Genomic DNA, 24728 nt, shown 5'->3' on the forward strand with positions numbered 1-24728 from the left:
GCTCTAATAATGTTTATTTCAGAAAATTGACTCCCCACTGATGTAATAAAACATGAACATTTTGGTTCTGAAAAAGATCTTGTATAATACTTGGGAATATACTTGTGAAGTATTCCTGTATACTTTTTTTTTAATTGAATTCTGACATCATGACATTAATTCATTTATGTTTGTATCAAAGCAAATTAATTTTATGTGTTTATTCCTTACTTCCTACTTCCTTATATACCCACGAGGTGGGGCGGAGTTACGCCATGCAAATTCCGCAGACCCATGGCATTTTCTTGCCATTAGCTCGTTTTGTATTCTCGAAAGTGAGAGGCTTTCTAAGCAAATTTCGTCGACCCCATTCGCCGTCACGACGTAACGTCTCCGTTCCCTACTCAGGGAACGAGGGTTATATACGTAACCAAGACGTTCTCAGTAAAACTCAGCTGAGCTCTATTTGTATGGAGGACTTAATCACACGTTCAGCCTTTCTTTAAATTTTTAGTAAATTACAACAAATTAAATGAAATATAAAAATGAAATGTAATGAAGGATAATTGACAATTAATGAATACATGCTGTATCAATCAAAGCAGTGTTTACTTGGTCGCCATGGGATTGTTTGGGGCATTTTACTGGCCTTCATCAACACCTTTAACACCGAACCCACCTCAGATTGCTTTTAATCAATGCACAAATCATAAAAAACAGATCAACATAAACTATCTGTTCCTAAATTCTGATTGCAAGACAGACGTTTGCCTAGAACCGGCCCCGAAAGAGGTTTGCTGCTTTCACTGTATCTTTAAACTGAATATTATGCAGTGAAGAAACACTTAATTAAACACTTATTTAAGTCAGTTTAAAACATTCAATATTACAGTTCTGGAAAATGTAAAACTAAAGGGAAAGTTCACCCAAAAATTTAAGTAGCCCATGATTTACTCACCCTGAAGCCATTCTAGGTGTATATGACATTCTTCTTTCTTCTTCACATCTTTCAGAAGAATTCAATCAGAGTTATATTAAAAAAATGTCCTGGCTCTTCCAAGCTTTATAATGGGAGTCAATGGGTATATTTTTTTGGGAAGTCCATCAAAGTGCATCCATCTATTATAAAAGTGCTCGAAACGGCTCAGGTTAATAAACGATTTGATAGACTTTCAAAAAAATATACTCATTGACTCCCATTATAAAGCTTGGAAGAGCCAGGACATTTTTTTTTATATAACTCTGATTGTATTCGTCTGAAAGAACAATGTCATATACACCTAGGATGACTTGAGGGTGAGTAAATCAAGGGTAATAAATAAATAAATAAATCATTTTTGGGTGAACTATCCCTTAAAACTAAAGCTTTGAAATAATAATAGATTCATTCTGTTAAAATATCTGTAAAATAGACTTTTTTTTTTTAAATAAGAATAAAATATGAGTATAAATAGTTTTATCTGCACTTTCTGTTAATAATAATAATAATAATAACTTACATTTATATAAAGCCTTTCACGGGCCCCAAGGAGGCTTTACACATAACTGCAGAGAAAAGTAATTCAAGGTTAGATGCCTTTGTAAAGAGGTGGGTTTTTAGTAAGTTTTTTGAAAGTGTCCAGAGACGGGGGCATTTCGGATGTCTGGGGGGATGGAGTTCCAGAGGGTGGGGGCATTTCGGATGTCTGAGGGGATGGAGTTCCAGAGGGTGGGGGCTGCGACGCTGAATGCTCTGTCCCCAAAAGTCCGTAGTCTGGTGTGGGGGACAGAGAGCAGGCCCTTGTCAACGGACCGCAGATTCCGTGAGGGGATGTAGGGATGGAGAAGGTCCAGTAGGTACTGGGGGGCAGTGGCATGGAGAGATTTATAGGTGAAGAGGAGGATTTTGTAGGTGATGCGGGAATTTGACCGGGAGCCAGTGAAGCTGAGTGAGGATTGGGGTGATGTGCTGCCATGACCTAGTGGCAGAGTGTTCTGCCTCTGTGTGTTCATTAACCATGTGTGAAGCATTAGTTTCACTTCCCGGTTTCTTTCTCTCTCTCTCTCTCTCTCTCTCTCTCTCTCTCTCTCTCACTCACTCACTCACTCTCTCTCACTCTCACTCACTCACTCACTCACTCACTCACTCACTCTCTCTCTCTCTCTCTCTCTCTCTTCTCTCTCTCTCTCTCTCTCTCTCTCTCTCTCTCTCTCTCTCTCACTCTCACTCACTCACTCACTCACTCACTCACTCACTCTCTCTCTCTCTCTCTCTCTCTCTCTCTCTCTCTCTCTCTCTCTCTCTCCCTCCCTCCCTCCCTCTCTCTCTCTCTCTCTCTCTCTCTCTCTCTCTCTCTCTCTCTCTCTCTCTCTCTCTCTCTCTCTCTCTCTCTCAGGGGAAGTGGGCGTCTCTGTCACGTTCAGCTCTTCATGTTAAACATGTAACAGGGAAAGAAACACTCAAAACTCTTCTGAACACACATCGAGAGCTTCAGAAGAACTGAATCTACTAACAACAGAGAAGATCATTTAATAAGAGAGAAGAATGAAGATCATCTGGACTTTCACTCTGCTGATGATTCCTGGTAAGAATCTGAACTCAACTTAACATACACGTAGATAATCCAAATGATGCGTTAGGAGCTGCGTTTACAGATTTATTAAATTCATTTGGGGTCAAGCAAAACGTCACCGGACCAACTCATCGTCTTAATCATACACTCGATTTAATTATATCACATGGAACCGATCCAACCGATATAGATATCATTCCACAAAGTGATGAAGTCACTGATCACTACATGGTAACTTGCATATTACGTACTGCTGTAATATGTCATGCGGCGTCGCGTTATCAACCAGGCAGAACAATCCTCCCATCCACCATAGATAATTTCTCAAATTGCTTATCTAATCTGTCTCAGCTGCTGCCTGAACCCAAACAAACAGATGAACTAGAAGAACTAACTAGCACTATGAGCACCATTCTCTCTAGAACATTGGATGTGGTTGCACCTATTCAATTAAAAAAGGTCAGAGAGAAAAATAAAGCACCATGGTATAACAATACTACGCATGTTTTAAAGAGAGAAACCCGTATTTTAGAGCGTAAATGGAAACAAACTAATTTAGAGGTCTTTAGAATCGCGTGGAAAGACAGTATGTCACGTTATAAAAAGGCCCTAAAAGCGGCCAGGGCTGAGCACCTCCGCAAACTAATAGAAAACAACCAAAACAATCCAAGGTTTCTATTTAACACCGTGGCTAGACTAACAAATAAACAGACGTCACCCGAACAAAATATCCCATTACAGTTCAGTAGTAATGATTTCATGAACTTCTTCACTGAGAAAATACAAAGCATCAGAACCACAATTATAAACGTTCAATCTTCAATCGCGCCTTATAATTCAGCTTCAATTATCACCCCGAAAGAACAATTACAGTGCTTTACAACTATAGAACAAAAAGAGTTAAATAAACTTATCACTTCATCTAAAACAACAACATGTTTATTAGATCCTATACCAACTAAACTACTGAAAGAAGTGTTACCTGTAGTGGAAGAGCCTCTCCTCAATATTATTAACTCGTCTTTATCTTTAGGTCATGTTCCAAGAACATTTAAACTGGCAGTTATAAAACCTCTCATTAAGAAACCACAATTAGATCATAATAATCTAGCAAATTATAGACCCATTTCAAATCTTCCATTTATGTCTAAAATATTAGAAAAAGTGGTGTCCGCTCAACTGGGCTCTTTCTTGCAACAAAATGATATCTATGAAAAGTTTCAGTCTGGATTCAGACCGCATCATAGCACTGAAACTGCGCTCGTTAAAATCACAAATGATTTACTTTTAGCTTCTGACCAAGGCTGTATCTCAATACTAGTTTTACTTGATCTTAGTGCTGCGTTCGATACTATAGATCACAGAATACTCTTAGATCGACTACAAAATTATACTGGTGTTCAAGGACAAGCACTAAGCTGGTTCAAATCATACCTATCTGACCGCTACCATTTTGTCTATTTAAATGGAGAAAAATCGATCATAACTCCAGTAAACTATGGAGTGCCGCAGGGATCTGTATTAGGCCCTCTGTTATTTTCAATATATATGATGCCACTTGGAAATATTATAAGGAAACATGGAATTAGTTTCCATTGTTATGCTGATGACACTCAAATATATATTTCATCACGGCCGGATGAAAACGCTACATTTTCCAAATTGACAGAGTGTGTTAAAGATATAAAAGATTGGATGACGCGTAATTTTCTTTTATTAAATCCAGACAAGACAGAGGTAATACTTATCGGTTCAAAAAACCGCCCACAAAACCTCGCACAATACAACTTTAACATCATAGGATGTCCTGTTACTTTATCCTCTACAGTAAAAGACCTGGGTGTTATACTCGATTGCAACCTGTCTTTTGAAAATCATATTTCATATGTTACAAAAACAGCCTTTTTCCACCTTAGAAACATTGCTAAGCTACGTAATATGCTATCAGTTTCTGATGCAGAAAAGTTAGTTCATGCATTCATGACCTCGAGACTGGATTACTGTAATGCTTTATTAGCTGGTTGTCCTGCATCCTCAATAAACAAGCTACAGTTAGTCCAAAATGCCGCCGCTAGAGTTCTTACGAGATCAAGAAAATATGATCATATAACACCGATTTTATCATCACTGCATTGGTTACCTATAAAGTTCCGTATTAATTACAAGGTATTGCTACTGACTTATAAAGCCCTAAACGGTTTAGCTCCAGTCTATTTAACGGATCTTCTATCGCCCTATAATCCATCGCGCTCTTTAAGATCACTAAATTCAAGGCTTTTGGTCATACCTAGGATATCCAGAACCACCAAAGGAGGGAGAGCATTTTCACATTTGGCTCCAAAACTCTGGAATAGTCTTCCTGATACTGTTCGTTGCTCAGACTCGCTCTCCCAGTTTAAAACTAGATTAAAGTCGCATCTCTTCAGCCAGGCATTCATATAATCCTACAGTTCAAACTACAATCCGGCCTCTATCCAATGCCAGAGGAGAACTGGCCCCCGACTGAGCTTGGGTTCTCCCAAGGTTTTTTTTTCTCCATTAAGGCACCTGATGGAGTTTTAGGACACCATTAGGTCACTTGATGGAGTTTTTCGGTTCCTTGCCACTGTTGCCTTTGGCTTGCTCAGTTGGGGATATTTAATTTAATTTTATCAATCAAAAATTCCTCTTGAAACAAACTTTGTTGTATTATTTTAATTTAATACTGTGAAGCTGCTTTGATGCAATCTGTATTGTGAAAAGCGCTATACAAATAAACTTGACTTGACTTGACTTGACTTGACTCAAGTTCACATCACAGAAGAACACAGATTAAATAATGAATAAAAGTCTTAATCTTCAACTAATATGGTGACATTTCCTTTAAAACACTTTAAAATGAATCTCACTTCAGTGTGTATTAGTTTTGTATGAATATGCTGGTTTGTTGTAGGTGTCGTGAGCGCCATGAGTGTGACAGGATATGCAGGAGGAGGAGTTAAGTTCACATGCAAATATGATGAAAAAAATAAAGGAAATGAAAAGTATTTTTGTAGAAAAAATAAAGATGCGCTACGATGGTGTTCTGACCTCATCAAGACTGATGGGTTTCTTTCTGAAAGGAAGGATAGATTCTCTCTGTATGACGACAGGAGTTCAGCAGTCTTCACTGTGACCATCAGAGATCTGAGAGAAGAGGATTCTGACACGTACTACTGTGCAGTTGATATAACTATCTTTAAAGATTCCTACACTGAAGTGAATCTGAAGGTTTTAACAGGTGAGTAACTGAGGGCCCGTCCACACGGAGACGCGTTTCGCTGTATACGTATACATTTTTTATCGTATTGGCGTTTCGTCCACACGGATCCGGCGTTTTCGGAGACTGAAACCGCTATTTTTTGAAACCGGGTCCCAAGGTGGATAAATCTGAAAACGCCGCCCTTGCGTTTTCGTGTGTACGGCCAATCCGTACATTTTGTGAAACGATGATGTCATCACACCAAGTGTCAACTAGTCAGACACCGTTAAGTCACAGCAACTACATTTATGGTTTTTCATATTGTTAAACAAAGTTCTTGATTAAAAAAGAAAAGAAAAAAAGAAGCTACTGTGCCTAATATTATTGTTGTATACAGCCATAGTATACAGCGCGCAAGGTTTATGCGCATGCTTTAAGTCTTCTTCTCCGTTTTTAGTGTATGTCTGTGGCAGAATTACAGCGCCACATACTGGTCTGGCATGTATACTACATCGTTTTGAGTCGGTTTCAGTGGTTTCGTGTGTACGCAGATATTTCTTGACGACGCCGTGTTTACGGAATTTTTTTTTTTTGAACGGGGAAAAAAAAAATCGGATAGGGAAAGCTCTGGCTTCGTGTGGATGTGGCCTGAGACCCTCAAATTACTGACGTTCACATGTGTAACTTTTTAATCTCCTGATGTAAGATTTACACTCATAATCTTGACTTGCATTCATAAATTTACAGAAAAGTACTGCCGTAATAACATTAACAACCTTGTTGTCTCACGATGTAAGATTTAATTTAATTGCATTGCTAAATGTTGCAGCAAAGTGAGCAACAATATGTATATATTGAGAACAAAATGACAAATGATCTGGATTTGTGTTCAACAGGTCAACAAATCAGGACTGTAAGTGGATATTCAGGAGGAAACGTCATTATAAACTTCAAATATGAGATTCAAGAAGAGAATCCTGTGATAGACGTCTGTAAAACTGCAGATCAGTGTTTTACTGTAATAAACACTAACAGAAGAGCAGAATGGAAACATGACAGACGATTCTCCGTTTATAATGACAGATCTGCAGGACTCTTACATCTGTTTATCAGAGATCTGAATGAGAACAACTCTGGAGAATATAAGATTATAGTCAAAGTTTCTGAAGATTACAGTTTCTTCTCTGAGTTTAATCTGGACATTAAGAAGGGTGAGCTGCTTTCAGTCATTTATGCATTATTTGACAGAATCCATGAATATATCTGGTGATTGTAACATTGCTGCACTTTATCTGGATCTTAAACAGAGGATTGTTGTGTGAAGAGCATCAGTCTATCAGCTTCTGCAGGAGGATCTGTGAACATCAGCTGCAAATACCCACAATCCCACATTCATGATGTGAAGTTTCTGTGCTGGAGATCTGGAGCTGATCTCTGTGCTAAAGAGACGTCTGTGAAGGAGAGCAGAAGATGGAGGGATGAGGGAAAGATCCGGCTGTATGATGACAGAGAACAGCAGCTCCTGACGGGAAGCATCAGTCATGTGACTGAAGAAGATTCAGAATACTGGTGTGGAGTTCAGTCTGATCAAGGACACAAGATCTTCATCACACGAGTCCTGATCAGCATTACAGGTACGGATGATTTTCTCAGTGATATTAATCATAATGCATTAATTAAGAAATAATTAATTTCGTATTACTACAGTGTTTGGCATTGCAGCATTAGTGTGTTAGATTGGACACATATTATTATATATTTTTTTAAACTGCAGTTTAACAGTGCTCATCAGTAACTCTGATATACTGTATTATTCAGTGTGAAACCACAGGCTCAGTTCTGCAAACTCAAACTAACAGCTCATGATTTTTCTAAGTGTCTGTGTCAGCAAACATGAATTCTGGGTAGTGAATGTGTGATAGACATCAGTAAACATGTTTCCTCACCATTAGACAATAATGTCAAGTTCTGTGTGTGAAAAAAGCATCCTTTAGAAATTCATTGTTTCATTTTTTTTATATACAAATGTACCAGAAGCAACATCACCATCATCGCCACCACCATCCTCATCATCATCCTCATCATTCTCATCATCCTCATCATCATCCGTCTCATCAGTTGAATCTCCACAGCAGAGAATGTGTATAAAATGATTCATTTTAAAGGACAGACAGATGTGCAGTGAACAGGGTCCAGGATGAACACTGAGCTACAAGTGAGACACAAACTGTGTAAACAGGTGTTTTTTAAACATTTTATGGATTTATTTTTTATTTTTATTGTTTGCTTGCCGCAGTTGCTCACTTGTGGATTCAAGACGGTAATGTGATTTTCTGTAAAACTGCCTTGAAACAGTATTTAATGTGAAAGCATTATACAAATAAAACGATCAGACTCTTAACAACCCTTAATAACGTCATCAAACACAATCACAAAATACTGTTTTCAAACAAGTTTCAAACACTGCTGACTATCCTTTTGTGAGACTGGAAAAACGTCTCAGTTACGTGTGTATCCCTCGTTTCCTGAAGGAGGGAATGGAGACGTTACGTCAGAACAGACCGACGTAGTGTTGCTTTCGTCAACGAAAATTATGACGAAATATTGTCGTCAATATTTATCACCTGACGAAAACGAGACGAGACGAGACGTAAATGCTGGTCATGTGACGATGACTAAAATACATGTATAATGCAATATCGAATAAACGAATAAAAACGAGACTAAATGTGGTTTACAAAATAAAAACTATGCTAAAATGTCTCTTCATTTTCGTTGACCAAAACGAGACGAGACGAAATGTTATAACGTCACGACGAATGAGAGAGTTGTGCGTGCCCATAGCTTTGTCGGCTTTAAATTCTGGTTTGCGATCTGGTCACCCGATTATCAGCGAATTTAACAATATTACTCCATTAGTTACTCTATTAAAATGTCTCATTGATATATTTGACACATTCATAATCATTACTTTTGCCGGTTCTTTGTGACAGCTGTTATTGGCAGCGTCTCTGGTTACATGAACGCGTCACCGCATCAGCACCAGAACATGGAGATTTTATTTTAGAGAATAATCGCACAACCTATTCGATATTCTATAATTAAATAAACTAATCGAATATCCAAAATTCGTGACTCATCCCTGCATGGAATCTCTTGTTTCTTTTCCCAAATCTTCACTCATGTCTCACCCATTTTCTAAAGGGATTATAAACGTTTCTTCATTGGTTCGCTTTTAATTAGGCCTATTATATTCGTATTCTTTACTGTGGTAAAGTAAAAAAACGCTGTAGGACAGATAGCCTTTGTACTTGCATGTCAAATTCTTTTTAACACAGTTTGTGCTTTTTATATATTAGACATAGGGCGCGTCAAGTTTAGTTGTAAAGCGCGTTTCACACGCGCGGGTGATTTTTAGTTTCACTTTCTCTGGCAGCGCAATCTCAAACATAGCCTAAATATTTCGCCTTTGTGGAGGATAAAATTCGCTCTTCAGACCAATTTACATAAAGTAGAAAACACGAAGATATCATAAAGAGATCGATGGTCTCTTTCCTGCTCGTGTCCCACATCCCTCTCAAAGCGCAGAGTGGTAGGCTATATCACGCGTCTTTGTGTGGAAATATAAAACGAGTTTTTATTTTTTTAAATAACCCCCCAACCACCGCCGGTAGTTGGTCCATTACCGCGGTGGTAAAAAAAAACTGCCACCGTCACAGCCCTAAATATACTAAATATAATAAGATAACCTTGTTTGAAATTCTATATTGACTGGGTTAAATAGAATTGCATTACTAAAAAGAGACTAAAATACAATTTGCATTGACTAAAACTAGACTAAAATGTCATCAGTTTTCGTCGACTAAAACTTGACTAGACTAAAAAAGAGTATGAACGTGACTAAAACTAATAAATCTAAAACGACAGCTTGACACAAAGACTAGACTAAAACTAAAATTAAAACAGGCCGCCAAAAACAACACTAGACCGACGAATTGGGGATCGCTTCGAGAGACCAATCAACTTCGAATGTAACTAAACGAGCCAATGGACATTGGCATGCGAGATTTGCATCTCACACAGTTAGGGCAGTACAACATATGTAATTTCCAGGAGCCTCTGAAACAATATCAGCACGGCCTATGTCCTGCCCTTGAATGAATTCAACAAGTCCAGGTCCATACAGAGAAAAAAAGATCCTCTGCACAGGGGAGAGTTTGCTCTTTTCCCAGTTGACCCGAAGTCCCAACCGGCTGTGGTGACTGAGGACCATGTCCCTGTGTTCGCAGAACTGCTCTCACGACTGGGCCAGTATGAGCCAGTTGTCACTATAGTTAAGAATAAGAAAAGCTGCATTCTCTCAGGGGAACAATGAAAAGCGTAGAAATGGTCTGTGTTGAGGGAGAATCGAGACATGAAGACCCTTCAGGCCAATCGCCCTTCAGGCCAATCGCTGCAAACCAAATTGCTTGCTCTTGCGCTTCCGTCTGGTTTGGCAGGGTCCTGGATGGGCTGGGCAGGCTTCCTTTGGCCGGATCCACGCTTTGGCCTGGGTGGAGGCTCTTGCCGGGCTCATGCATATCCGCCATGTTAAGTCAGGGAAGCCTGAAGCCAGTAAGGTGGACATCACCCGACCCAGGGATCGTGCAGTGACTTTCGTCACTCTTAAGGGCAGTTCCTGCATAACCCCTGGGTCGGAACTACCCTGGTGCAGTTCCTTTAGTCCTGGGCCTGCTTGACCTGCAGGAGTGCCATAGCATGCAAGGCAGAGGCGGCATCTCCACAGGCTCTGTAAGCCTTGCCCCCCAGAGATGACCTGAACTTACAGGCCCGGAAGGGGAGACGTGGATTAAACCTCCAGGAGGTAATGGTCTATGGATACAATTGGATCGCAACCGACGGCTCCACCAGGGGGATCTCCACATACCCCTTAGCCGCCCCAGCATCGAGGGTAGTGTCTTCCCTACCAGTCTCCCGTACTAGTCATCTGTCTTCATCCTCTCTCCTTCAGCCCGTCTGAGGCCTGTTCTGCCATCCGCTCTTGGAACCAGATCAAGATTTCAGTTATCATCAATCTAAGTTACATCCTAATCTATCTGACTGCCATTATACTGACCAGTGACTCTCTGCTGCTTGTGCTTCCGGTTCCTGCAAATAAACATCTGTCACACTACTCACCTGTGTTGACTCCTTCTGTATTATGACAATTACTTTGCCACACTGATAAGACAGAATGCGCAGGTACCCTTCTACCGCACCATTGGCTGCCGTCCTTGGACGATATTGTTTTGCAATAGGTAATACATTAATGTTAATACCAAACCAAAACAAGTAAGCACATCATTTGTAGTTGAAAGGATTTAATGACAATATATGTTTTATGGTTACACTTAAAATAGTTACAAAATATATGTATTAGATGATGATAAATTATACCATTAATTGTACCCAGCATATATGTAGAATGTAACCTGAGAGAGAGAGAGAGAGAGAGAGAGAGAGAGAGTGGCTTTAGAAGAGAGAAAGAGAAGAGAGCCAAAGAGCAGGCCCCAAGAAAAGAAAGCCCAGCAGAGCAAAGAAGAGCCAGCGAAAAGTAGAGATAGAGCAACTGTTGCAATCTTCTTTTATCCTTTGCTTGACTATATTACTGAAAAACAAATGTGAGACAGTCAAACTGACCAATCAGAAAACAACCACGTCCCCCACCGTACTAAAGGTGTGACAATTCATAAACATTGTCGACATTCAGTACACACATATTGGCCTACAGGCCTTGATCACTATCAGCACTTCTGTGCCTTTACGAATTCCAAATGGCTCCTGGATGGGGTTGAAACAAGATTTTGCAAGGATTTTCATCCTTACAATTTCATTGATCTGACAAACAGATAGTCCCGCTCCAAAATCACACCATTCGTTCTTATGTGGAGCTCAGTCAGAATGACCAAATAATCAATTTATTCACCATCTTTTTTCTGAACTCACCCGACTCGTAGCTGAATTATCTTTACATTTCCGGTCTCCGGTGTTTCTTGTCAAATTAACGTATTTTCCGAGCAGAATGTAACGTTAAATCTATGAAAATGGTTTTAAAAAGCACATGTCTCCACGAGTGCGTAGATGCCATGAAGTTATATTGAATACAGATGGGTGCTAATATCCTACAAACAGCTCCCGATCGCATGAAGTTTGGGGGGTTTTGTCCTCAAAATAAGGGTGCACGTATACCTGTAATGGGAAGTTTTTGTACTTAAGTGCTGCAAGCTGTGGTGTATTCAGTACTATTTAATATGTGCATTAATGTTGTCCCTAAAGACTTGCCGTTGTTGGCTAGTGTATTCTGCGCATGTCATAACGAAGTTCGAGCCTGTAATACCCACATGTGGAGTTTTGTATGTGATGCCCCGATATTTGATATAAAGCAGTTAAACGCGTGCCTTGCCTAGTTATTTAAGTACACCACATAATTGGCGACGAGATAAATTGGTTTAGTGAAAATGGCATACTTTTCCCAAAGACCGGACGAGTTCAAGCCGGAGAATGAAACATGGTCTGCCTATGTCGGACGCATGGAGTTGCTGTTCGAAGCTCATGAAGTCAACGATGGAAAAAAAGTCCCAATATTGTTGAGCTCAGTCGGCGCATCAACGTATGGCCTTCTACGCAACCTTGTCCAGCCCGACAAGCCAAAGGACAAAACCTTTAATCAAATTGTGACCATTCTAAAGGATTACTATGAACCTAAACCATTGGTCATCGCCGAGCGTTTCAGGTACCGTAAATGTGTTCAGAAAAGCGGCCAGACAGTGACGGAATATGCTGCTGAGCTGCGTCAACTCGCTGCAAAATGTGATTTCGGGGATAGGCTGGATGAAGCTCTACGTGATGGATTTGTCAGCGGAGTCAGTTCTGAGGCATGCCAGCGCAAATTACTCTCAGAGGATAGACTGACTTTTGCGAGAGCCGTAGAGCTTGCTGTTAATATGGAGACAGCCCACCGAGATGCGCAGCAGTTGCGGAAAGGTGATGACGTTACCGCTGTTCACAAGGTAAAGGAGAGACTGCGCTCGCCCTCAAAACAAGAAGGGTGCTATAGATGTAAAGGAAAGGGTCATAGCGCCAGCAAGTGTTTCTATAAAAATGTAAAGTGTCATAAATGTGGCAAAGTCGGGCATATTCAAAAGGCATGCAGGACTGGGGGTCAGACACGTGACAGGCAGGAGAAAAGGGGGAAGAGAAACAGTGAACACAAAGATAAAAAAATGACAGGCTACGTTCGAGCTGACGAAATAGAAGATGACATTCTGATGTTTTCTGTGTTCAGTGCAACTGGTGCTGGCCGACGGCCATACAGGGCAATTTTTGATGTAAATGGAAAAAAAGTGCCTATGGAAATTGACACAGGAGCAGGAGTTAGCATTATATCAGAAAATGTGTATGAGCAGTCATTCTCAGATGTGCCACTGGAGGGCAGCAGCGTCGCACTGAAGGGTTATTCAGGAGAGACTATTCCAGTGAAAGGACAGTTCATTGCAAAAGTGGCTTATGGAAATCAGATTGCTGATCTACCACTTATAGTAGTGGCTGGAGGAGGTCCTTCTCTGTGTGGGCGTGAATGGCTGGATCAAATCAAACTGAATTGGAAAATGATTAAAAAAGTAACAGGAAGCATTATACACCCAACAACTAAATCCAAGTCAATTCAAGATGTGTTAAATAAATATGCTGATATTTTTAAAGACGAGTTGGGGACGTTAAAAGACGTTAAAGCAGCAATTTCTGTGAAGCCTGACGCAGTTCCAAGGTTCCATAAAGCCCGTGTCCTACCCTTCGCAATGAAAGAAAGGGTAGAAAAAGAACTGGAACGCCTGGAAAAAGATGGTGTTATCAGCCCTGTGAAGCACAGCGAGTGGGCTGCTCCAGTGGTCCCTGTAACCAAGCGGGACGGTGGACTCCGCTTGTGCGGCGACTATAAAGTAACTGTGAACATGGCTACAAACACTGAAACATATCCACTACCACGCATAGAAGAAGTTCTGGCAGCCTTATGTGGGGGGAAGATATTCTCCAAAATTGACCTGGCAGCCGCCTACCAACAGGTCCTTTTAGATGACGAGTCAAAAAAGTATACAACGGTGAACACGCATAAAGGACTGTTTGTGTACAATCGGCTTTGCTTTGGCATTAATTCTGCTGTCAGTATTTTCCAAAGGGTCATGGAGAATGTGATGAAGGATCTCAATGTTGTGGTTTATTTGGATGACCTGCTGGTGATGGGCAGGGACGAAACTGAGCATCTGATGAACCTGGACAGAGTTCTACAGCGGCTGCAAGAAAATGGCCTAAGAGTAAAAAAGGCAAAGTGTGACTTCGGAAAAACACAAATTGAGTACCTGGGTCACATGTTGGATGGAAAAGGAGTCTACCCTTCTAAAGACAAGGTCAGAGCCGTGCATGATGCTCCAACACCCACAAACATCAAAGAGCTGAGAGCTTTCCTTGGGTTAGTGAACTATTATGGTCGTTTTTTGCCGCAGCAAAGTACTGTTTTGGCCCCACTTTACAGACTGCTGAAGGACCAAACAAAATGGGGGTGGAGTAAAGTGGAACAGAGCGCTTTTGATAGGTGCAAAGAAATGTTGGCCAGCGACAGGGTGTTAGTTCACTATGATCCGAACCTGCCGCTCTCTCTTGCATGTGACGCTTCAGCGTACGGAATTGGAGCCGTTATTCAGCACACAACACCTGATGGGCAAGAGCATCCAATAGCCTATGCGTCTCGTACGCTCTCACCGGCTGAGAGGAACTATTCGCAAATTGAAAAGGAGGCGTTGAGCCTGGTGTATGGAGTGAAGAAATTTCACCAATACCTGTGGGGGCGAAAGTTCAACTTAATCACCGACCATAAACCTCTGCTCACGCTGTTTGGAGAACATAAAGGACTTCCAACAATGGCAGCAGCGCGTATACAGAGGTGGGCAATTATACTGTCTGCCTATGATTATCACATAATCTATCGCCAGTCAGAAGAACACGGCAACGCAGATGGTCTGTCTCGTGTTCCACTGCCGGAAACCACGGACGCAGGAACAGAGAAAATAACAGCATACCTGCATGCACTAATCTGTGAACACCTGGAAGACGCACCACTGAGTGCAAAACAGATTTCCAAGGCAACCCGCAAAGATGCAGAGCTATCTAAGCTGCACAGATACATCATGGAAGGGTGGCCAAAAGAAGTACCAGAAGAACTGAAAGTGTACTAAAAAAAAGAGAGGAACTATCTGTTGAGCAAGGTTGTGTTCTATGGGGAACAAGAGTAGTGGTGCCTACAAAGCTGAGAACAGCAGTGCTTAAGGAGATCCACAGTGGACATCCTGGCATTGTAAAGATGAAGACCATTGCAAGGCAGTATGTCTGGTGGCCGCATGTAGACATGGACGTTGAAAAGCTCTGTAAGCAGTGTGACCGGTGTCAGTTGGAGCAGCGTATGCCACGCCCAGTTCCTCTGCATCCCTGGGAGTTTCCGGGAGAGGTTTGGAAAAGGCTCCACATTGACTTTGCAGGTCCGTTCATGGGTCACATGTTTATGGTAGTTGTAGACGCATATTCTAAGTGGCTGGAGGTTTTCAAAATGGCACAAATAACATCCTCCACAACCATTTCAAGGCTTCGGAGACTTTTTGCGTCATATGGATTACCGGAGCAAGTTGTCACAGACAACGCCACAACCTTCATGTCAGAGGAGTTTCAGCTGTTCATGAAGAGGAACGGTATCCTTCACACAACTGGTGCACCGCGGCATCCAGCTACAAATGGCCTCGCTGAAAGGTATGTTGCCACATTCAAAGCAGGCATGAAAAAGCTGAATGGAGAGGATTTGAGTGTTGAGGACAAAATCTCGCATTTCCTACTGCGATATCGCACAACTCCCAATAGTGCAACTGGAGAGTCACCCGCAGATTTGCACCTAAAGAGACATGTGCGTTCGCGGTTGGACTTTCTAAAGCCAAACATCGCCATGAGGGTGAGGAGGAGGCAGTATCAGCAGAAGGAAGAACATGACAATCGGGCTGTTGAGAGACAGTTTGATGTGGATGAACCGGTGTATCTACGAAATACTGCAGGGGATAAACCTAAATGGATCCCAGGAGTAGTTACACAACAGACAGGTCCAGTGTCGTACCGGGTGCAGGGAGAGTTAACTGACCAGGTGTACAGGCGTCATGGAGACCAGTTGCGACCTCGTTACCCTCAGAGTGATTCAGACCCAGAGCCTCAAGGAGCAACTCAGTCAACTGAGCAGGAGAGTGACCTTGCTGTGTCAGTCTCCGCAGCTCCTGCACCAACACCACCTTTTACGTTGGACCAGCCCGGGCTGCCTGATCCAGAGACGGTGACTTTGAGGCGCTCGGAGCGCGTGACTAAGCGACCGTCACGTTACAGAGATTAAAGATAGTATTGATACTGGGACTTGTTACTTAAGAGGGTTTGTGTTATTGTAAAGTTAACATGTTTTGTTTAAATTGCCGGTCGTTAAATTAACCGGAGTGAAATCACTATTCTGTGAAAGAAGTATAGTTTTAAGTTGGTGTGTACTGTATGTTAATGCACTATATGGGGATTACCTTTAATTTTAAAGGGGAGGTAATGTGGTGTATTCAGTACTATTTAATATGTGCATTAATGTTGTCCCTAAAGACTTGCCGTTGTTGGCTAGTGTATTCTGCGCATGTCATAACGAAGTTCGAGCCTGTAATACCCACATGTGGAGTTTTGTATGTGATGCCCCGATATTTGATATAAAGCAGTTAAACGCGTGCCTTGCCTAGTTATTTAAGTACACCACACAAGCCATGCTTGTTTTCTCTTTTCAGTCTTTGGCATATACAAGGCATGCGGTGTACTAAATAAATTAACTTAGTCAAAGGCAGTCTATGTAACACCGGGGAAAGCTATTAAAGATCACATTGGGGGAAAAAAGAGAAATAAAATAAATGAATCAATACGTCTATAAACACAATAAATATAGAGTCGATGGATCAGCACACAGCTAAAGGTGAGTGACATTTTAAAAATGTGCAAAATTAATTAGTCATCACAGTATTTATGCAGTTACCATGGGAACGGCTGCTTTTCGCTGCTTTCATCAGTATCTTTAAAATGAATGTGATGCAATGAACAAACAATTCAAGTCAGTTCAAAACAGTAAACATAAGGATTCTGGAAAACAAATGTAAAATTAATAAAAATGAAAATAAGAAATAATAGAATCTTTCTGTGAAAAAATCTGTAAAATAACACTTTTTTAATAATGACTTTTATCTGCACAAGTCTGTTGTCTGTGAGTCCTGTGAGTTCATTAAGTAAGGAATAATTGACGACAGGCCGTTGAATTATTAGAAAAATAATGCACACCCGAGGTGGTAATGCGGTCACGACGCGAAGCGGAGTGGCCGTTACACCTCGGGTGTGCATTATTTTTCTAATAATTCAACGGCCTGAAGTCAATTATTCCGCTTATACTACAGTTACCACACCTCGAAACATTGTTCAGATTATGTATTTCAAGACGTTTGTAAAGTTTTTGTCATTAAAACGCTCTTATATGTAGGACTAATTTCTTACGCATCTAATCCCATGCCTCCGTTGCTAATTCCAAAACGTCATTTCAGAGTTAGTAACGGAGGATTGAGCCGCTGATAGCAGACTAATGCTGGGGACACACGACTAGCTGACACATTCTCTGACTGTTTTCATCGACTGCAGCAGATTTTAAACACCGACTTTGAACACAGACTGAACGCGTTGAACACGCGTTTGGGCATGATCAGTCATATAAGTATCAAATTACATTCATAACCGGCCTTAAAGTGTGTTCCCGGCTTTATGCAGTTATTAATGCAGTTATTAAAGAGAGATGTTGCAATAATGAGACAGAAAAGCATGTGCGTCAATATTATTATTTATTAATTAATTCAATTCGTTTTAATGAATTCGTTAATTCTTTTTTTCTTTCTATTATTGACAGATGACAGTAGACTAGCCAAATAAATGAAACCCAAAGCCCTTTTAACAAATAGGCCTATCAATAATTATTTATTTGTTAAATTATCTGCAATAAAAATCCGTGCTGCAGGACTATCCATTTATTTAGCCTATATTCAGTTTAATTTTCTATTGATTATCAGGACTTTATAGTTTATTTATTCAAATTAAACTGCATGTTTCTATTGATTGTGAAGCTAGACATTGAAAATTGCAGATCAAGCGCATGGGGCGAAATGCTTTTTCTTGTTATGATTTGTATCCGATTTTCCGTTATTACAGTTGACTACGCGAAGTGATATGGAACTGTAATGCGGTCAAGACCTGCCTGGAACTACTTTAGCCGTGCGTTTCCCTGAAAATAATGCACACCTTAGAACGTTCGTCAACCAATCAGATTCAAGCATTCAACGGCCCTGTAGTATAACCATGTTTAAAGTACTAGTTTCACTTCCCTCATTATTAATATCTCTCTATCTCCATCTCTCTCTCTCTCTCTCTCTCTCTCTCTCTCTCTCTCTCTCTCTCTCTCTCTCTCTCTCTCTCTCTCTCTCTTTCAGAGGAGCTGGTCTTGTGTCACATTCAGCAGTTTATTTTAAAGATGCTTCCAGGAAAACTCAAAAGAAGAACTAAATCCAACAACAACAAAAGATCATCTGGACTTTCACTCAAGTCCTGATCCAACAATCACATCAGTAGAACTAAAATTTGGATTAAAAAATGACCAGAAGTTTAACTAACATGGTGAAATATTATACAAATATTAGAAAGTCACTTTAAAATGAATCTCACTTCAGTATTTTAGTGTCGTATAACATCAACTGCAAATACCCACAATCCCACATTCATGATGTGAAGTTTTTGTGCTGGAGATTGTTTTAAAGTAAAAAAGTACCTAGAAAGTGAAGTTGTCTGTTTATGCTGCTGTATCTGGGTGACTGAGTCAGCAAACAGGGATGTGTGAAAGTTTACACACGCTATCATGGGTTTATTTTTAATGTGCAAAAACAGAAGTGAATGTTCTGCATGAGAAGTTCATTTACTGTCATTATAGAGACAAATGACCTGAACACGCCATATCCATCATCATCATCATCATCAGTATCAGAGAAAATTCAAATGATCACAGAAATCACATTGATTTCACGTGATACACCAATAACAGTATTACTGTACTAAAACCTCCTCAGATTTCCATGTATGAATCTCACATTGAACATTAAAAATCCTCTTTCTCTTGTATCTTCAGGCTCCTCTGTGATCTTCATTCCTGAGGGTTTGGTTTTGCTCCTAATTGGTAATCCGATATTTCTATTGGCCGTACGAAAGTCACGCATTCGGAAATGATGTCACCGACAGATCGCCTTCACTGTGACCACTAGATGGCACCTTTTGAGCTTTAATCTAATATTTCTTTTGAACCTTTTATATTATGGAGGAAAATGAATGACAAATGTCTTTGAAGCAAAACAAAAAGCTTGTTGAATTGCACTACTTGAACAAATATGCATTGCAATAACTGTGCTTGCATTTTAATGCATTGTATTTTTAGGGCTACTACTACTACTTCTGCTCTTTGGCATGAACTGTGTGAACTACAGTCACCTTCAGGACTAATTTCAAGCATTCAAAGGAGGTTGGTGACCTTTATCTGGATTCGATCAGCCGCTTTGTATCTTCCAGTACAAGAAGGGGGAAACCTTAGCAAATACAGAAACTGCTGTTTTTGTCTCAGTTCTCATTTTAACGGCCTGATAACAAAAAAAAAAAACAAAAAAAAAAACAGATGAGGGTTGTGATATTGTTTGAAAATGTGATATTCATGGATTATGGAAATAATGCTCTAATAATGTTTATTTCACAAAACTGACTCCCCACTGATGTAATAAAACATGTTGGTTCAGAAAAAGATCTTGTATAATACTAGTGAATACTGTGAATTTATACTATACTCATATTATCAGTTTATGTTAACCATGATTACTAATATTAATCTAGCTAATAAGTACTATGACTTTTAAAGTTCACTGAAATGTGATGTCCTCATCTGAGCTCTTTTTATTGAGAACTTAATCACACTTTCAGCCTTTCTTTGAATCTCTTACTAAATGACAACATATTAAATTAAATAAAACATTATATGTAATGAAGCGCACAGTTAAAGGATAATTGACAGTACATTAATGTATGCTGTATCAATCAATCAGCAGTGTTTAATTGGTCGCCATATTGAATATTACATGGTACCAGGAGTGGGGTTAGAAGAACGCCATGGATGCTATTAAACCACCGGGGTCGTTGAAGTTTGTGGAAATGTTGACGAACAGAATACTGCTTACTTTTGCAAGATTTTGATTACTTATTTTATTTACTTGCCGTTTTTTTTTTTTTTTTTTTGCTGGGGTTAAGTTAATAACACATTTTTCTGTGCTTTATACAGACTTTAACAATAACATAAAAAGAGAACAGACACCCGAGAAGAGATTACTATCACAAATGAGTAAATGTGATGTGTCTCATCAGTTCTGGCAGATTCTGAGACTATTCATTCAATACTAATGTTTTCATCGACTTCCATTTAGGATTAAATTACATCTATTTCTATTTTACTTTTGTGTCTCTGTGCACATATTGCTGTTCATATCCTTATTGGAATATGGGAAAACTCTTAATTGTTATATTAAATAATATATTGAGTTTAATGATTAAGTGACTTAATTTGCACATACTGAATCGCGTCCCACTCTCATTAGATCAGCTTTGGATTTGAGCGAGACAGGAATGTTGCAAATAAGCTCATAGGAAAGTGGTAAAATATAACAGATTAAGAGTCGGTTAAAGTTGCCGCCCGCTCGCCATTTTAAACTGCGTGTTTCTTTGGTTATATTGGTTCTCAAATATAAATAAAGGGTGGAGTATGGTAAAAAATATCATGCAGTTGAGCTGTGTACTTGGAGTGGTTGCAGATACAGTGTTAATGGGGGCAGGGGTTCACTTTTCTCTCTTCTCGTCTTTAATAAACTGCAGACGTGATCGCCTGAAGAGCCTGGTGTTAGTGCTTCATCTGTGGTGCTGGGTGAAATCTACTACACATGTGAGAAAGATGTTATAAAACTACAAAGAGTTTGTGTGGACTTCTGTCCATGATGAAGAATGGAAGAGGTTAAAGGAGATCCTTTACCACTGAACCTGTCCTTGTTTTTGTTTCGTTTGATCACAAAGGCCAACTAAGATCTCTACAGACGCCTCTAGGATGGACTGGGTGCTGTGCTTCTTCACACGTGTCTAGTACAATTATGTGGTTTTGTTTCATTAATTCAGTGTGTACTTTTTTTCTTGATGTACACCGAATGAATGGAAGGGAAATGTGACAACATGCCCCATAGGTGGGGTACACTGTAACATGTGAGGGGCATGTTGTCACACCACCATATGACAGCTTAAAATGTTATCTGACCTAATCAAAAGATTATCCAAGACAAACAAAAATATTTTCTACATAAAATACAATTATTACCTTTTTCATATAAAATAATGAATTTTTTTAATAATTAAAAATAAATTATTTTATTTTATAATAACGAACACACTGGAAAACACAGCTATACAACATAGTTCAAAACATAATAATGATTAATAATTTCTGAACATTGACTCTCAGTCATTATTCACCTTTTTCTTGTGGTTTATCAATATCATGCCCCGCCTGCACAACTGGGATTTAAACCCGGCGAGTGTCTTCTGCTGGTTAGTGAAGCATTAAAGAACCACATCAACTGTTAAACAACTAGAAAATAGAGATGAAAAAGTAACTTAAGTAAGAAATATACTTTTTTATGGTTAAATAATTGTTCAGTGATATCTTCCCTCTTTATTATTCTATCTCTCTCTCTCTCTCTCTCTCTCTCGCTCTCTCTCTCTCTCTCTCTCTCTCTCTCTCTCTCTCTCTCTCTCTCTCTCTCTCTCTCTCTCTCTCTCTCTCTCTCTCTCTCTCACACACTTCCGGTGTGACTGTTGAGCGAGGGTGTGTGAGCGTGGTGCAGAGCGGTGTGAGTGAAACTTTTTTTCTCTCTTTTTCTGATGATCTTTTTTTCTTATTTTTGTTGTCTGTTTTGTTATTTGTTATTTGTTTGGTTTTTGGAGGGTCGTGTGCTGTGTGTTAGTCGGAGGCATGGCGGCCCAACAAACACAGGGGTTGAATACACTCACGAGACGCCACGCAATTAAGGTAGCATCAGCTGTGAGCATTGAGGCATGTTGTTTGCCCGTTGGAGAGTTAGTTGGACACTCTAGCGTCTTGTCAGCGTCTAGAATGAACAATGCGACTGTAGTTTTTCTAGATAGTGTAGACAAGGCAAATGAGTTGGTTGAGCATGGAATTGTCATCGATGGGGAATTTATTTCAGTTCTACCACTTTCTATGCCAGCGAAAAAAGGTAATCATTTCTAATGTACTACCTTTTGTTAGCGATGTAATTCTAACTCAAGCGCTGTCGCGCTATATGGTAAATTGATGTCACCGATAAAAAAGATCCCAATCAGTAGCGAATCATAGCCGTTATTGAAGCATATCGTTTCATTTACATGATAATTCCGGATGATTCCGATTTAGATTTAACTTTGAATTTTCAAATTGAGGATTTTAGTTATTCGATTTTCGTCACGACTGGTAAAGTCAAATGCTTCGGATGTGGCAATAAAGGGCATTTAATTCGGAATTGCCGATTCCGAATTAAACATTTAACGGAATTACACATTAAACGGAATTAAACGGAATTACACATTTCCCATTAATTCAGGATGTTTCCTAGCAATGGAAATTATTAGAATGTATTCAGGACGAAGGGCAGTGAAAATATGATTGTTTTTAAAAAAGTGGTCTTGTGTCTCACTTTACCCCAGCTTAGGGGTAAACTGAGACAGACCAGTGAAATCAAGGGGGTAAAGTGAACCAGCTGGGGGTAAACAGGGTAAGGAAAATGATGGAAAACAAGTTAATGTGGATGTTCAAGAAGAAGGTTCGTTAGTGGTGGAGAATGTGGTAGATCGTTCGGTAGAAGTTGAGGCTTAAAGTAGCTTCATCTCAGATTGAACAAGCAGATCCAATTCCTAAGAAATTACCTGCAAGTAGTGTTTTAAGTGTTTCTGATAGGGTGGTTTATCCTTCAGAAAGCAAAAAAGGTGCAAATGGTGAAGAGTTTCAAATCGGTGTAATGGCTGAAGAAGCACAGTTGACACCAGAACAAGAGCAGTTTTCCTTTAAGACACCGCTAAAAAAGAAAGATGAAAAATAAAGTGCTAGATGCAAAAATCAGTAAGACAACTGAACTACGAGATGAGGATATTCAAGATATGGAAAGTGACAGTGATTTGTCTGAATGCAGTGAGAGTCTTTCTCAAGGTGAACTTAATGTACATAGTTATGATCTTGAAGACATTAAATTGTTTCATAGGTCAACAAAAAATAAAAGAGGTGTAAAAGTGCAAGAATATTTTCCTGATTTGAAACAATTTGTGGATCGGGCAAAGAGTTGGATTGCTAGTGATTCATTTACCAATAAAGAAGCATATAGGTTGAAGAAACTAGGAACATAAATATCGCTCACAACAATGATGTTGTATAAGTGGAAGAAAAGGAATAATTATTTCTGTTGGTATGGCGTATTGGTTTCTTTTTTTTTTTTTTTTTTTTTGCCTTCATTATGAATGAAATTCATATTGCATCTATGAATGTTAATGGGGCAAAAAAAAAAAAAGAGCACACATTTTTGAGGAAATTGAGCAAAAAAATATAGACATAACTTTTTTACAGGAAACTCATAGTAGTGTGGAGAATGAGGTTGACTGGATGAAGGAATTTAGTGGATTATCCGTTCTAAGTCATTACTCAAATATAAGTGGTGGGGTGGCTGTTTTATTTAATAAAAAGTTTAAACCAACTTCGTATGATGTAGTTGAATTGTGAAAGGCAGACTGTTAAAAGTTAGAGCTTCTTATGAAAATTTTGTGTTTGTTTTTATTTGTTTATATTCCAACGGCACCTATAGAAAGATTACTATTTTTAGATACTCTTTGTGCAACATTAAAAGATTGCGGTTCTGAAGATTTTCTTTTTTGGGGCGGTGATTTTAATTGGGCAGAGTGGGGTAAAGTGAGACATTTTTTACATTTGTTCCCCTCTAAGCGAGCTAAAATGATATATCAGTCAAATTTACACCTTTCCCATTAATTCAGGATGTTTCCTAGCAATGGAAATTATTAGAATGTATTCAGGACGAAGGGCAGTGAAAATATGATTGTTTTTAAAAATGTGGTCTTGTGTCTCACTTTACCCCAGCTTAGGGGTAAACTGAGACAGACCAGAGAAATCAAGGGGGTAAAGTGAACCAGCTGGGGGTAAACTGATCCACTTACTTTTTCCACTCTGAAACTTCCATAACAACACATGTTGTAACAGTAAGAATCTTGACAGCTAGCTTGACAACCACACATTCCAGAACTAATGTCGGACTAGTAACAGAATCATGGAGATTGGTCAATTAAGCAAATTTTTTTGATGACCCACCGGTGCGCATCCAAGTGAAGGTGCAACGCCCTTGGAGTGCTAAGGGTGAATGGCACACTGGAGGAAATTCCTCCTAAAAAAAAAAAGAACTAGGTCCAATTTATTGTGATACACTTGGAAAACTCAATGCAGCCAGACCTCCCCTGGCCAGCCCAGGGAGGGTGGCCCGTCCTGAGCCAGATTCGTATTTGTCCGCCACCGCTGGAGTTCCGTCTGGAGCAAAGTCGGTCCTAAAACGGACCTTTGGGTCTTTGTGGAGGAGGGACAATGCTCTGCTCGGACAAGGAACATAGACCAGAGAACCGTGGTGGTCAGACCGGGTGGGGAAACAGCCTGACCCAGCCCAGGGAAAGTGCACTTTGTG

The 24728-nt window shown here is 39.8% G+C and overlaps 1 protein-coding gene across 6 annotated transcripts in view; it reads left to right on the plus strand.

The window, feature by feature from the left end:
* LOC309493701 (polymeric immunoglobulin receptor-like) overlaps window positions 1-24728 on the plus strand; it is a 72957-nt gene that overhangs the window by 20101 nt on the left and 28128 nt on the right. For 2 of the 6 annotated variants that reach the window (XM_082162901.1, XM_082162903.1), the window contains exons 1-2: window positions 2411-2543; window positions 5464-5790. The exons of 3 other annotated variants lie outside the window; for them this stretch is intronic. In XM_082162901.1, coding sequence (XP_082019027.1) covers window positions 2504-2543; window positions 5464-5790 — 367 coding nt within the window. In that variant the 5' untranslated portion in view covers window positions 2411-2503. Of the gene's footprint in view, window positions 1-2410; window positions 2544-5463; window positions 5791-6647; window positions 6963-7058; window positions 7386-24728 lie in introns of those variants that run through there. One more of the 6 variants, XM_082162902.1, reaches the window with a different exon arrangement.

The sequence above is a fragment of the Leuciscus leuciscus genome, assembly GCF_965113295.1.
Source record: "Leuciscus leuciscus genome assembly, chromosome: 3".
NCBI lineage: Eukaryota > Metazoa > Chordata > Actinopteri > Cypriniformes > Leuciscidae > Leuciscus > Leuciscus leuciscus.